Source organism: Salvia miltiorrhiza, chromosome 5, assembly GCF_028751815.1.
Source record: "Salvia miltiorrhiza cultivar Shanhuang (shh) chromosome 5, IMPLAD_Smil_shh, whole genome shotgun sequence".
NCBI classification, from domain to species: Eukaryota; Viridiplantae; Streptophyta; class Magnoliopsida; order Lamiales; family Lamiaceae; genus Salvia; species Salvia miltiorrhiza.
In genome coordinates this window covers 3,501,549-3,516,263 of record NC_080391.1, presented here as the reverse complement: position 1 = coordinate 3,516,263, position 14,715 = coordinate 3,501,549, and the positions used below count along the sequence as shown (strand labels likewise).

At 36.3% G+C, this 14,715-nt stretch overlaps 3 protein-coding genes across 4 annotated transcripts; 2 read left to right on the top strand and 1 right to left on the bottom strand.

The window, feature by feature from the left end:
* Window positions 1-2,106: 2,106 nt before the first annotated feature.
* LOC130985186 (uncharacterized) lies at window positions 2,107-2,813 on the top strand. Its single transcript, XM_057908013.1, has one exon. The coding sequence runs from the start codon at window positions 2,123-2,125 to the stop codon at window positions 2,660-2,662; it is 540 nt and encodes a 179-aa protein (XP_057763996.1). The 5' UTR covers window positions 2,107-2,122; the 3' UTR covers window positions 2,663-2,813.
* Window positions 2,814-4,382: 1,569 nt separating this feature from the next.
* On the top strand, window positions 4,383-7,137 carry LOC130985185 (protease Do-like 5, chloroplastic). 2 transcript variants are annotated; one of them, XM_057908011.1, is made up of 8 exons: window positions 4,383-4,741; window positions 4,836-4,988; window positions 5,625-5,682; window positions 5,767-5,894; window positions 6,016-6,138; window positions 6,591-6,678; window positions 6,766-6,840; window positions 6,914-7,137. In XM_057908011.1, exons 1-8 carry the CDS (start codon window positions 4,484-4,486, stop codon window positions 7,018-7,020), a joined length of 990 nt encoding a protein of 329 aa, XP_057763994.1. In that variant the 5' UTR covers window positions 4,383-4,483; the 3' UTR covers window positions 7,021-7,137. The 2 variants fall into 2 exon arrangements, with proteins under 2 accessions (XP_057763994.1, XP_057763995.1); XM_057908012.1 differs by having other exon boundaries at window positions 4,384-4,741; window positions 5,625-5,687; window positions 5,805-5,894.
* A 464-nt stretch (window positions 7,138-7,601) lies between these two features.
* Window positions 7,602-8,622, bottom strand: LOC130985184 (uncharacterized). Its single transcript, XM_057908010.1, has 2 exons — window positions 8,320-8,622; window positions 7,602-8,104 (listed from the first exon to the last, which is right to left on the bottom strand). The coding sequence occupies exon 2, from the start codon at window positions 8,097-8,099 to the stop codon at window positions 7,752-7,754; it is 348 nt and encodes a 115-aa protein (XP_057763993.1). The 5' UTR covers window positions 8,100-8,104; window positions 8,320-8,622; the 3' UTR covers window positions 7,602-7,751.
* Window positions 8,623-14,715: the final 6,093 nt, after the last annotated feature.

Sequence of the window (14,715 nt, the reverse complement as noted above, 5' to 3'; positions counted from 1 at the left end):
TTCAAAATATCTCCCATAATTAGGGGCTCGTTACTATTATTTTATTGGCACTAACCATTGCCGGTGATTAAAATGTGCTACATGTATGTCATGAAAGTGACACGTGGAAAAGATCCAGCGGTCGCAGCCCAATGATTGGATTGCCACATCACCTAAATTCATGTTTTAAATTAATCTCAATGCTTACACTTGTGGAACAAGAGAAAATAATTAATTGGATGAGAGGTCCACATCTCACAATTATGTGCATAAGATGAGGTAATAGTGCAGACTTTTGGAAGATGGGGTCATTTTACTATACACATTGTGGATTTTAGCATCAACCATCAAGGTTGAAAGTACAACACTTTAAGAGATCAAGATTGAGCAATTAGTTTATGCAATCATTGCATAATCATGATGGAATTTCAATATCTTAATGTCATTGTAAAATTATACTCCCTCCATCATTAAAAGTTTATCTCAAGAGAAGCGGCACGAGTTTTAATAAAAATTGATAAAAAATTATTTGATGGTGGGACCATGTAAAAAATAATGTTTAAAGAATTGTAATTGTAAAGTAAATGGTGAGGGCATGTACAAAAATAGAAAGTAAGAAGATTGAGGCAAACTTTTGGGGGACACCCCAAAAAAGAAATCGAGGAAATTTTTTGGGGACATAGGGAGTATACAAATCACTGTTACCGATATACTACTGCTCCATCCGTCTTATAAAAACAGTCCTAATTTTCTATTTTGAGGTGTTCACAGAAACTAGTCGTATTCTATTTATGGACATTACCCCACAATAGATTAACCTCCACATATTAACTTACTTATCTATTCTACTACATAGTGGAACTTTTTCTTCACTCACAACACAATTAATTATCATAATTAATACTAGTTTTATAGTGGCACCATTTCTTCATTCATAACATACTTAATCAATTTTATTAAAACTCATGTCACTCTTTCTTAGGCCATTTTCACATAACAGATGGAGTATTATTTTAAAAATTGTGTATGATGATGGACTCGAACTTAAAACTTTTAATTACATATTAATCACTCTACTTATCTCTAGATCAACACACACGCAATCTATCTAACTTTTTGTAAATACCACATTTACCACTATGTTATTTTGTAAATGATATCATAATTTCTGTTTACACACTTGTTTTTTTTCTTCTTCCAAATTTCATATGATAGCAATTTCTCAAGACGAAAACCAACAATGAGACGGTACAAAAAAATCACAAGGAAAAGCCGCCTTGAACCACCTTCAAGTACAGATAATTATGCCATCAACAATATTACTACCAATATCCGAACAAGAGTCAAAGACAATCTCTATCATGACAATCAACAAGAGTCAAGGACGATCTCTATCACACATGTGACTTTTTCTAAAGAAACCAGTATTATCTCATGGTCAACTTTACGTTGTTGTTTCAAGAGTAAAGAGTCAAAGCGACTTCAAGATTTTAGCATGTAACAAAGATAATAATAGCATATAAAGTACAATGAATGTTGTTTATAAAGAAGTTTTTCAAAACTTATAAATTTACTGTCTCAAAGGAGACATCAAGCGGTGCGAATTCCTGTCTATAAATAGTGAGATCTATGGTTCAAACCCCACCGCTCCCTCTCCCTTAAGTAAGAAAAAAAAACTTATCATCGTGCATTATTCAATATTACGATTATCAGTTTACATTTGATAATAATAATAATAATAATAATAATAATAATAATAATAATAATAATAATAATAATAATAATAATAATAATAATAATAATAATAATTGTTATTGTTGCTGTTGTTGTTCTTGTTATTATAGCGCCGCTATTTGTATTAGTACAATTTAAAAAATTAAAAATATTTGATTAATTAAAAGATTATGTGTTTTCTTTCAATATAATACTAATTTTATTTATTATTTTAACACAATATAATGTTAATTAATATATAATTAATTAGCGTTACAATAATTTACCTCGTGCATATGCACGGGTGGAATACTAGTAATGTAGAATATAAAAGTCATAAACAATTATACCATTAATTGTATTCGAAACCCAAACCCCCTATAAATACTTTTCCTCTTGTTATTCATTATTCACCTTCACAAAAAAAAAAATGGCAACGCCGTTGCCAAATCACACAGAGAAAATATTGGAGAAGAAATCCAATCTAAATTCGTTTTATGCCATTTCTATATTGATAATCATTTATATTTCGACATCCTACATCTTCAATCTCTCAGCTTCATCTCTGATGCGCACCACCAAATTCTGGTTCATCATCTCCAACTCCCTCATCCTCATCATCGCACTCGATTCTGGAGCCTTTTCTCTCTCTAAAACTCTCGTTTTTTTCGAAGATTACACCATTAATTACAACCTCCAACCAAACCAGATCTACCATCACGCACAACCTCCAGAAAAGATTATATGCGTAGTTTCTTCTGATGATCACGTGAATATTCCGACGACGCTCGAAGAGAAGGATGAGAAATTGGATGGAGAGAAATCTGAATTCGAAGAAAATGCAGAGGAGGAAGAAAACGAGTATTCTAGAATGTCGAATGAAGAAGTGAACAGAAGAGTTGAGGAATTTATTCGAAGGTTTAACACACAGATTAGGCTTCAAGCACGCACAAAAACCGACCACCCTTAGCCTCAATTTTGTTTTCTTGATATGAACTGTGCTTTAATTTTTTAATCTTTCTGGTAATAATTAGTAATTCGTGTAACGTGTTGAGAAAGAAGATGGGTGCGTTTCATATGAAAGACTTTTTCACTTAAATTATAATTAAGCATCTTGTTAATTGGAAAGTCAACTACGAATATATAGTCTAAACAATGCATTTGAAATTTAGTGTCACACTCCACTCGTCCCATTTTCAATTTCAAGTTTATATGCTTCACTTTAGTTTTGTAATTAGTAATTAATGGTTCTTCCCTTCCTATTATGATGTATAGTTATTTTTTATCATTTAATTTCACTTTTATTAGTGGGTTGATAAGTATAATTGATAGTATTATAATAAAATTTATTTTTATTAAAAGTATTAATAAGTTAATAATTGTAATAGTGCAATCTTTTTTTTTCCCTAAAAAAAAGATTGTTCTTAAAAAAAATATTACACTCTTCGTCCCCAAATTAACTTCATAAGAGGGAGGAACACAAATTTTAAGATGAAAATGTGAAAAATAAGGGCGAAAATGATATTGAGAGTGATGAAAATATTACTCTCTTATCGTCAAATTAGTGCACGAATTGAATAAATCTATTCGTTCATACTTTCATGCATTTGTGTAATAACTCACCTTGAATTATTATGTGAATGTATAATTTTTTATAAATTAAAAAATTAAATATAAAAATTTAATAATACAATGTACAAAACATATTTGTTCGTGAATCGTGAGGTTATTTGCTAATATGGCCGGTTGCAGCCCACTTGAAAAGCAGAATATGTCCGACCAAAATTATTGGGTTGTTAAAAGTAAGCCCAGGCCCATCGTTTTCTAACTAAATTTCATACTTATATTAGTCGGGCAAACAATTATTTTCATATTTTGTCCTTACTTCTTTTGTACCTATAAACAATACTCATAAAATGTATTCAATTTTTTTATTTTTGTTCGTTTTTATAAAATATATTCAATTTATTTTAATACATTTTCTACTCATAATTAAGTTGAATTTTTACTCTACTCACAATATATTCAATCACTTTATTAAAATATGTATCATTTAAAAATAGATACTACTACATTTTATGAGGACAAATAAAATACTTCTAGACCACAAGAACGAATACATAGTTACATTATGTAAAACATTATTGAGACAAATACCAATAAGAAAAGTTTTTTGCAAGGACAACACATCTAATTAAATTTCATTAACTGTAATTAAAATTTATTACTCCCTCCGTCTCAGCTTTTAGTATCCAACTTTCCTTTTTTGGTCGTCCCACATTTTGGTATTCATTTCTATTTTTAGTAAAAGTAGGTGGGGCCCTTACTCCACTTTAATTATTTTAACTCTCACGTAAAATGTGGGACCCTTATTCCACTCACAACACATCAATCACTTTATTAAAACTCGTGTCGTTCTCAATTGGGTACCAAAAGCCGGGAAGGAGGGAGTAATTTTTTACTATTTTTTTTTTATTTTAATTAAATATAGTCTCCACATTTCCTATGGTAATGTCCTCCAATGATCCATAATAATAATAATAGGCACTGAAAAAAAAAGGATTATTTTTATACTTTTTCATAAAATTAGTAGGTCCCTTTAACACGTGGCAAAAGTTCAAGGCTCCTTATCCCCTTCCACTAAGATTTTCCCTTTCAATAAAAACAAACACTCGTATATTATTTTAGAAAAATATGTTACTTTCTCTTCATATCATAGAAATATTTCTTATCCCCTCCAACGTGTATTTTCTTCCTATTTAAAGGAAGAAACTCAATATTGAGAGCTGCAATGGCGAAATTGGGTTTCGCAATGTGCGTGAAATCTTCAATTCCACCGCATCGCACTCCCTCCTCTTGCTTAAATTCAGACAGCTGCGCCGCCATAACAAGGCGAAAAACCTTAATCTTCACTACTTCTTTCCTCGCAACATATTTGCATTGGCATCAAAATCCAAATCCAAATCTCTCCACTTCTCCACCAGCCATTGCTCAGGAATTCGATGATGATCTTGATAAAGAAGAAACTCGAGTCGTTCAAATTTTTCAGGTTCTACCGTGTTCTACATCTACTATTAAATGGAATGATGCCAATTGAGAAGATTTTTTCATTCCTTTATATATTTATTTATTTTTAAATGTAGGAAACTTCATCATCTGTTGTATACATAAAGGACCTTGAGTTGGCTGAAATTCCGAAGAGCAGTTCTGGTAATAATATTGGTGAAGCTGAGGATGATAATGCCAAAGTGGAAGGAACTGGTTCTGGTTTCATTTGGGATAAATTTGGTCACATTGTAGGTTTTCTTTGTTCTTTTTTTACTTCCTCTTCCACTCTAATAGCTCACTTCTTTTGGAAAGGAAGATTAAGAAACTTACTTTCTAGGAGGAAACTGGTTTTAAATTTGGTCACATTGGAGTAATATTTTGTTCAACATTCATAATTAAAGTATGCACATTTTCATTTATCATTTGGGTGTTTGACTAAGCTTATTCCAAGAGCGTATAAGCTCTTGAAGCTTAAGAGCTCATAAGTTGTCAAAGTGTTTTGATAGTTGAACTTATAAGGTAGAGAGTGAATTTTTAGTCAAAGGGAGAAAATATTTGTTAATAAGAAAAGGTTGAAGAGATGAAATTACAATTATATACGATGAAAGTATAAAATTATAGTTAGGTTATTTTTGTAAAATAAATGTTGCTAATAAGCTCAATTTCACCATTCTTAATTCAGTTTGAAATTTCACCATTCAGTTATGTTCTGTTTATAATTATACATACAATGAGCATTGTTGTTGCAGAAAAGGGTCAGCTCAGCTATGATTGAATTCTTGAATGAGATCACATTGTTCATTAATTATTGGCATTGCTATACCTGAAAACCATTGCTCATCAAGAGCTGGATGAGTATTCATTTTGTGTTAATTTTTCAACAGGTGACCAATTATCATGTGGTCTCAAAATTGGCAAAGGACACGAGTGGATTACAACGTTGTAAGGTTCTCTTTGTTCATTTCCATGTTAAGCACTTCTCCTTACAATCAAGATTCAGCAGCAAAGATTCTTGAACTGGTTTAGATGCTTGTGAGGAGCGTTGTTTGCGTTTGCCACTTCAGGTATATTTAGTGGATTCTGGAGGCAAAAGCATCACTAGAGATGGCAAGATAGTTGGCTTTGATCCAGACTATGACCTTGCTGTTCTTAAGGTTTTCTTCTGCATATGTGCATTGCTTCATCAGCTTTAGTCGTTTTCTCGGTTTCCATTTCATCCATTGTCGTCAATGATCCCTTCGTTGTGGAAGATCTTTCACTCGATTTCTGTGGCAGGTTGATGCAGTAGGGAACGAGTTAAAGCCGGTGAGGATTAGCACGTCTGGCGAATTACAAGTAGGGCAGAGCTGCTTTGCAATCGGAAATCCATATGGATACGAGAACACTCTAACGACTGGGGTAATGTATTCACTTAGGGGGCATTTACTTTGGAAGATTAGCTTTGGTAGATAAAAAAAATACTAAGATTAATCCCTTATTTGCTCGGATGAATTGAAATTTTGGAATATCCCAAGGCCCTTGATAATTCCTATCATTTAAACTACTTTTGCGTGATTCTTATCCCATTGAAAAGGTGGGATTGTTAAAATCCTACTCTTGAGGATAAAAATACTCAATCATGCAATGAAGGATAGTTTTGATAGATAAAAATAGTAAGATTAATCCATTGTGTACTTAGATGGATTGAAACTTTTGATATCCGAAGAACCTTGATTATTTATATCATTTAAGCTAGTTTTGCTTGATTATTATCCAATTGAAAAGGTGGGATTTGAGAAATCATACTCAATCATGCAAAGTAAACGCCTCGTTACTGATCAGATTGCTTGATGGCTTGGCTTCATTTGCAGGTTATAAGTGGATTGGGCAGAGAGATACCCTCCCCTAATGGAAGAGCAATTCGAGGAGCAATCCAAACAGATGCTGCTATCAATGCTGGTAACAATTCTTGAATTTCTTCATATCACTGCTTTCTTTTCTATAATAACTGCTTAGTAAGAGTTATTATGGGTTTGATTGGTGCAGGAAATTCAGGTGGACCTCTCATCAATTCATATGGTCATGTTATTGGAGTAAATACAGCTACTTTCACTCGCAGAGGTAAAGTTATCTTAGTTTAAACTCAACCTATGCAATAAAATTCATGTTAGGTTGTCTGGATGGATGTATGCAGGCAGTGGAATGTCCTCCGGTGTGAACTTTGCAATTCCGATCGACACAGCTCTCCGCGTCGTGCCTACGCTTATCGTATATGGTACTCCGTACGCAGATCGTTACTGATAGAGACGCAGCCGAGCCCCGACCATCACAGGCGAAAACATTCACGATATTTAGATTGTATTTTGTATTTCTCCCGCGAGAACTTTTTAAATATAAATGAATATAATTACCCTAGTAGTTAGAGTGTGAATTCAGCGTCAATATATATATATAGAGAGAGGTTATTGTTAAAAAAAATACCTAAAGTTTGCTAATTTTTTTATTTATATCATAGCCTTCTATTTTTGCCAAAAAAAATACATGAATTTAAAATTGATTCTGAATCGTCGCATGGTAGACAATTTTGCTCAAATCTAATCTGATGTCGCTCTAAAAAATAGCAAGTCGTGGAACTATTCAAGTTGGATATGGGCAAAATTGCTTATTCCATTCTATTATTAGTATGCAGCTTTACTAAACTCCCTAACAATAGATTATTCAGAATCAATGTGAACTTCATATATTTTCAGGCAAAAAAATAAAAATAAAAAAAAATCATAAATCAGAAAATTAACAAATTTTAGGTATTTTCCGGCAATAAAGTATATTTCATATGAAAACTTAAGAACTTAATGCATCGACAAATTAGTGCACTTCGAAAATAAAAATAAAAATCACTCCCTCTGATATTTGAACTCATATGATGCATTAATTCAGTAAAAATGATGCATTAAGCGTAGATCAAACTAATACCTTTTTCGTAATATAAGCATCAAATTATACATTCTGAGATATCAAAGGATGAGATGCGATCAATAGATGATGCGACGGTTGTGATGGTTGAGGGAGAGCAGAGAGAGCTGATCCTGAATGGAGCAATCGACGTGGCAAGAAGTCCGGCAGGAGGAGGGGATGAGGATGAGACCGACGCCGCGATGCTCCATCGGAGACGGGGAAGATCGCCTGGTGCTGCGATACTCCACCGCATCTTGAAGAATTATGTTCCCTTGCTTATCCATGCAGTAAAACGTCCCTACGAAGAACCGCCCGTCCTTTATCCCGATCAGCATTCTGCTGTGTATCAGTTTCTTCGCAACGCCCACCGCGTTCGATTCCGACCCTTCGCATTTCTCTACTGCCTCGCAATCACCGCCCTCCATCGCAACTGTTGATCAAAATAAATTTCCATTACACTTCGACATCAGAGCAACTGAGAATTCCAATCCACTAATCCATACCTATCTACTAATTTTATCATTTTTTTATCTGCACTAACTTATTCGATTTCGAATCTACAGCTCCAAAATATTTATTATAATAAAATAAAATAAAATTGTGGCTGCTCTGTATCGATTGATTAAGACTTTAAATAACATTTACCTTAGATCTTCTGAATCTATGGCTCATGCGCAGCTTCTGTCGCCGAGTGTGCTATATCCTTTTAGATTTATGTCAGGTTTCGGTGAATTTAGGGCATATGATATTAGATCTGGAAATTTTCTGGATGAATCGGATGAATTTGCGGGTTTACGAGTACTGACAAAGAGATTATAAAATAGGAGGAGGAATTGAGCAGAAAAAGCTCGAATTCCTTCTTTTTTTAGTTTATTGACAGAAAAATATGGAAACGAGAATGGAAGAGAAATAGGGTGAAGTGTGAAGACGAAGAATAAGCGGCGCTGTGAAATTGAAAGCTCTCTTTGTTCTACTCCATATTTCTTTGCCTGCTGTAGTTTATTTTATTTTTATTTTTCTTTTCAGGCCTGCGTTAGTTTTGAAGGTGTGGGCTATTGTATTATTTTGATGGGCCCACAATAATAAAATTCATTTGTTGATATACTCCCTCCGTCCCCAAAATAAGTTCCTCTTTGGGGACGACACGGGTTTTAAGGAAAATGGTAAAGTGTATTGATAATGAAGAAAAATATGTTATAATTAGTATTGGGAGTGGTGAAAAGGTGAAAAAGTGTTATAATTAGTATTGGGAGTGGTGAAAAAGTGAAAAGTAAGAATAAATAAAGTATTATTAGTGGTGGGGTAGTTGTCCAAAAATAGAAAGAAAGAAATAGGAACTTATTTGGGGGACGTCCCAAAATGGAAAAAGAGGAACTTATTTCAGGGACGGAGGGAGTATGTAATATGGGTTTTAGAAACGGGCTAGAAGCGTACATTTTGAGAAAGGGGCTAGAATAATGAAAAGCTCAAATAGAGCTCGTGAGTAGCATGAGTGTAAATGAAGAGAGTTGTTCGTAAATTATTCAAGGCTCGATTCGAAAAAAAGCTCGTTCAAAGCTCGATTTGATAATAAATTAACCAAATTCGAGTTTGATAATTTTATCGAGTCGAGTTCGAGTCTAATAATCTTCGAATTGTTAAATTCGCAAGCATGTTCAATTCGATGTTTACGAACATATTTACGAGCATGCTCACGAACCTTCGGTTACATTAGTATACAAAGTTTAGATTTCTAGTAAATAAAGTTTGAATTCAACTCGACTAAATTACATCCACGACTATCATATGTCAATGTCATATACAATGTCGATCTCGACCAACGGTGGTATGTCATCCTCAACAATAGTTTATATTTTGAGATGAAAGATAATTAGATTTCGAAAATAGGATTTTGAGACATCTATTAGAGGAAATAATATTTTTACACGTGCGTGTAGTAATTTAGATTTTTTTTCCGACTTATAAACTACTCTTCTTCACATAATTCATTTAAAAGAAAGTGCATCTCTTATAATGTGCGTGTATTGGTCTAACAGTAGGTAGTTAATGCTAAATATATATAAATTTAGATTCTTTCTTGAATATGTTTTTTCTTTTTTCTTTTTAGTATCATGTACTATCACTTAATTAATTTATTTTTTTGATAAAATATACTATCACTTATTTGGAAAACAAAAAAGTATCTAATTTTATAAAAAATAAGTAATTTTAAGATAAATATTATCAAAAGTTAATGCCACCCAAATCTATTTGCATGTAATAAATTAAGTGAGAATTGACATTTGTAGCCTAAAGCACATAGTTTATGACTTTTTTAGCCACTTCTTTTAAAGAGTGACTTTTCTGGCCAAAATCCCCTTAAAAGACAACTGCGCCCCTGGTCAACTGTGCACGTTGTAATTCAACTGTGTACTAAGTATTGAAAAAATTGCTTAATTATAGTGCTGATCCCCCGCTTCTCAAAATGGTATCAGAGCGGGTTTTTATAGAGGAATTATATAATTTTTAATTTATTTTATGACTAACCCATGTGTGGGAGGAGACTCCATTAAAAGTTTATGGATCCGGACGAGTGTCCGAGATGTGTACACTACAGGAACTCTCTCCAGAACCTGGAGATTGAAACCAATCACTTTTTAAGTGATCTAAGGTGGAATAATCGAGTCCTCGTTACCAACATACGACGAGGAGGAGATATCGAGTTTATTCGCGAGGTCATCGCGAGTATCCAATTTTATCATGAACATCTCATGATAATGGCCACGGCCCGAGCAAGGATTGAACGGACCATGGAGGAGGCCCATCAGTTACACGATTGATGGAACAAAAGACAAGGCGGGAGTAGTCTATCCAGGCTACCACAAGATCGAGCCAGACTCTTCCGACAACGTCAACTTGCGGGAGATTCAGAAAACGGTGGAATATTACGGCAACAAGCTGTATGAACTACCGATGGAGATAAGCAGAATATCACTCCAACAAGAGGAAATACTAACCCTCTTGCGTGATATCCAAAAGAGAATGGAGGAGATCGAAAGGCGAAAACCATGTTCCGGGAAAATTCGGAAACAATGGTCCAACAACCCGACGAATTCCCCTATATTTGATGCAGCACCCAAGGAGTTGCAGCCGAAGGACATAATCCGAATCATGAAAGGCAAATATTATGAATAGCCTTGACAGAATCGGATTAGAAGATTTACAGGAGTTAGCAGAATCTTTTGCTAACCTCAACATGGTTGATCTAAAGATGAACCAAGGAGATGAGGTGCCCAAAACCGAGCACCAAGAAGAAAGTTCGTCAAAAAGGGGTGGGGCTTCAGAAGATGCCAGCCATTTCCAGCGAACCAAAAGACGCAGGCCACAGATGCGGGATACTCCTGTAGGAAAGGCCACACTTGAACCAATCCATCCCTATGGATTGATTCTCAACATCGACGAAGCCAGCTTCAAAGATTGGGAGGATCTGATCGACGAATGGGCTTCAGCATTGAATATCGTAGTCACCACAATCGAATACGATAAAAAGGAGTTTGCCAAAATCTTCGAAGCAAGTCTGGCAGGAATGGCAAAACAATACTGGGATAAAATCGAAATCTCAGCAAGGGAAGAACTGTTTGCTAGCACAAAACCTTATGATATCATTAAGGAGGCTACTAAACAGATTAAAATCCATTTCTTGGGAATGGGTTTTTTCGAAGGATCCGCAGAAGAGAAGCGCAAGAAGTATCATCAGGCACTTTACAATCTTCGATTAATGGTGCTAGAGCCAAAAGCTCTTGATGAATTTCTACGCCTGTATACCCTATATATTCATATGGGGGTAGTTGATGATCGAACCGCCAAGGACCTCTTTTTCACAAAGTTTCCGAGTCCATGGAGGGAAATGCTCATCAACGAGTACGTGTCACCAGGAGAATATCCACTTGATAGTGCATCAAGAAGGATGTCCTATGTCCACAAGAAGATGTCCGAATGGTGCCAGAAGGCAGCGGACCTGAGAAATCTCAAAAAATTGAGAAGGCTCAACAAGAAATCCCCATTGATGTGCGACAACATTGATCTTCCAACAGAGATTGGTGCTGAGTTGCTGTATCAAAGGAGGAGCCGAAAGAAGCATAGGTACCAACCCTATGAAAGAAAGTCTAGAAGGAGTTCTTGGAAACCAAGAACTATGTGGACCAGACAGAAGGCACGCTCCTACAAGTCAGGACAACGGAGCGGACCATCCAGAAACCGATTCTCAAATCAAAAGAGAATCCCGGCGAGAAAAACTTTCAGGCGCACTCAGGCCAAAGCAAATGAAAGTTTTAAGGATTGCAACTGCTGGACGTGCGGTGCAAAGGGGCATATCTCTACAAATTGCCCAGACAACAAGATAAGGAAATTCGAATCCACACCGGATATCGAAGACGCCATCTACCACCAGGATTTGATACCCGTGTATCAATTCGAAAATATATCCTCTGATGAGAGTATATATGAGCAAGAGGAAATCTTTAGTTCTGAAGATTCGGAGATGTCCGATGGATCAACCGGAGCCGAGTCAGACTAAAGAAGAGCACGAGGTCCACCACACCCAGAAGGAGGATCAGAATGGATTTACCAGCCATTTCCTGATTCCACAAGAAGAAGTGGTGAAGAAGCTCGTGAGAAAACTCAAGAAGGAAACCGAGGAGGTTCAAACCTACCAAGGGTTTTCCAATGGGAGATTAAATCGAGTTTTAAAAAGCTTGATTCCAACCAAGAGGAAGCATCATGTCTATTTTGGCGTCACAAGCCAAGAAACGACGCTTCCAATTGAGATCACAAGTAACCGGGTGGAAATCCAGCTGGTACCGGCCGAAAATATTAAGCAGGATCTCAAGAAAATGAAGCCAGAAGTCGCAAGCACGATGAAATGGATTCATATTGGAGCAATTCAGTTGGTAATCAAATCTTCCCTCTCCCCAGGGACAGACCAACCAATTGATATCGCACTCTGCGATAAAAGGGTCAGAGATGCCAGAGAATCAGTGCTTGGAGCTTTTTCGGGCAATCTCTATGCCAAGAAGATTATAACCGAGTTCTATCCACAAACCGCTTATAATCTGCAAGATTCATCCTTCAGCCGAGCCCTGACTCTCTATCAGGACTACAAAAAGAAGGAGTACATGACAGATGGAAACAGGCCATACTCACTGACTTATCAAGTCTCGTATGCCCTATCAAATTCCCATCATACGGAGCTATTTCTGGGAAAAGAATTTATTGAAATTCCAGAAATATTCAAAGAAGTTGCCAAGGCAGCCCCTCCAAACCGAGTGGAAATTCCCCAAATTAGGGAAATCGACATCGATGTTGGAGACAAACCAGTGCTTAGCCATACCCAGAGTCTCAGACTGGGAGGACCGAGGCTATCATTCCAAGGAAATAGGCTAACTTCAGGGCCTATATCAAGAAGTTTCTCCCATTCTTATGAAAGAAGGGCGATCCAGGAAACACCAGTCCCAGACATGAGGGTCAAATTCAAATGCCCCGAAGGATGGAGACAGGTTTCTACAAGGTTTGATACAACAAGCATGGAAAACAAGTTTCCTTGCAGTATGTTGTATTATCTGGCGAATCCAGGAGACAACCGATACATCGGAACTCTGGAGGTTGGAGGTTTTGAAATTCAGACCGAAGGCCAAGCCGGACCAGAAGCAGACGTCCTGATCTTAGGACGAGATTTCCTTGACAAATATAAACCATGGTCATGGAAATCAGGAGGAATGGAGATCACCATTGGACGACAAAGAGTGATGATCCAATGACCAGTCCATTCTCGATATACATCTCTGTAGGGATGTTATACGAGAAATATAAAGCAGAATATTTTGCTGCTTATGTGGATTCAGGAGCAGGAATCTGTACAGCAAAGCGAGGAGTCTTTCCAACAGAAGTGGAAGAAGATCTACCTCGAATTGCAGGAAGGGATTTCTCCAAGAAAATTTTGCTCTTATCAAAGGGAGTAAAACAGACGGAAATATTGATCGGCGGAGCAGGTCAGACACCTTGGTACAAGGTCAAGACTCCACCAATTTATTTCCATGATACCGGAGCAGATATATTATTCGGGAATAATTTTCTGCAAAGCTTCAAGAGGTATATTCAAGACAATGAAGCCAGGAGGCTAGTGTTCACAACCAATTGTGACCACAAAATCATTGTGCAAAGGCTCAAAGGAGCTTTTCATCGCTCGATGCCAATCAACTTTCGCAGCAAGCGTGGTGATGATGGTAGACTCCGGAGACCCCAAATGAAGGATCAAAGGAGATTCGGAGAAGTTTTGCTCAAATGCAGAACTGAGAGAGTCCCAAATCTCTCCGAGGAAGAAACTCAAATCCTCAAAGCATCCCTGATATCACATATAGATATCAAGGAAGAAGAACAGGTGTCCATAGCCGACGTCAAAAGGAGGATTCAGAAGTGTTACCATGAGAATCCTTTGGCATGGTGGGACAAGAACCAGCTCAAAGCTACCCTAAAAGTTAAAACTGGAAAGGAGCATGAGTTTGTTAGGTTCAGACCTATCCTGATGAATACTCAAGATCAACAGGATATGAGGAGTATAATCAAGGAACACCTTGATTTGAAGCTGATCGAACCAGGGAAGTCGCCTTACAGCAGTCCTGGATTTCTGGTAAGAAATCATGGGGAGATCAAGCGAGGAAAACCAAGATTGGTTATTAATTACAAAGGAATTAATGACATTCTTGAGTTTGACGGATATTTCATCCCAAGCAGAGAACACCTCATCGACTGCATCAGAAATGCAAGGGTATTCTCAAAGTTCGATTGCAAATCAGGTTTCTACCAGATTCGCATGGAGGAAGGGAGTAAGAAGTTCACAGCTTTCTCAACTCCACAAGGACATTATGTCTGGAATGTCATGCCAATGGGGCTAGCCAACGCGCCTCAGATATTCCAAAGGAAAATGGATAATCTCTTCAAAGATTATTCTTCGTTTATGTTTGTTTATATTGATGACATCCTTATTGCATCAAAAAACATTCATGA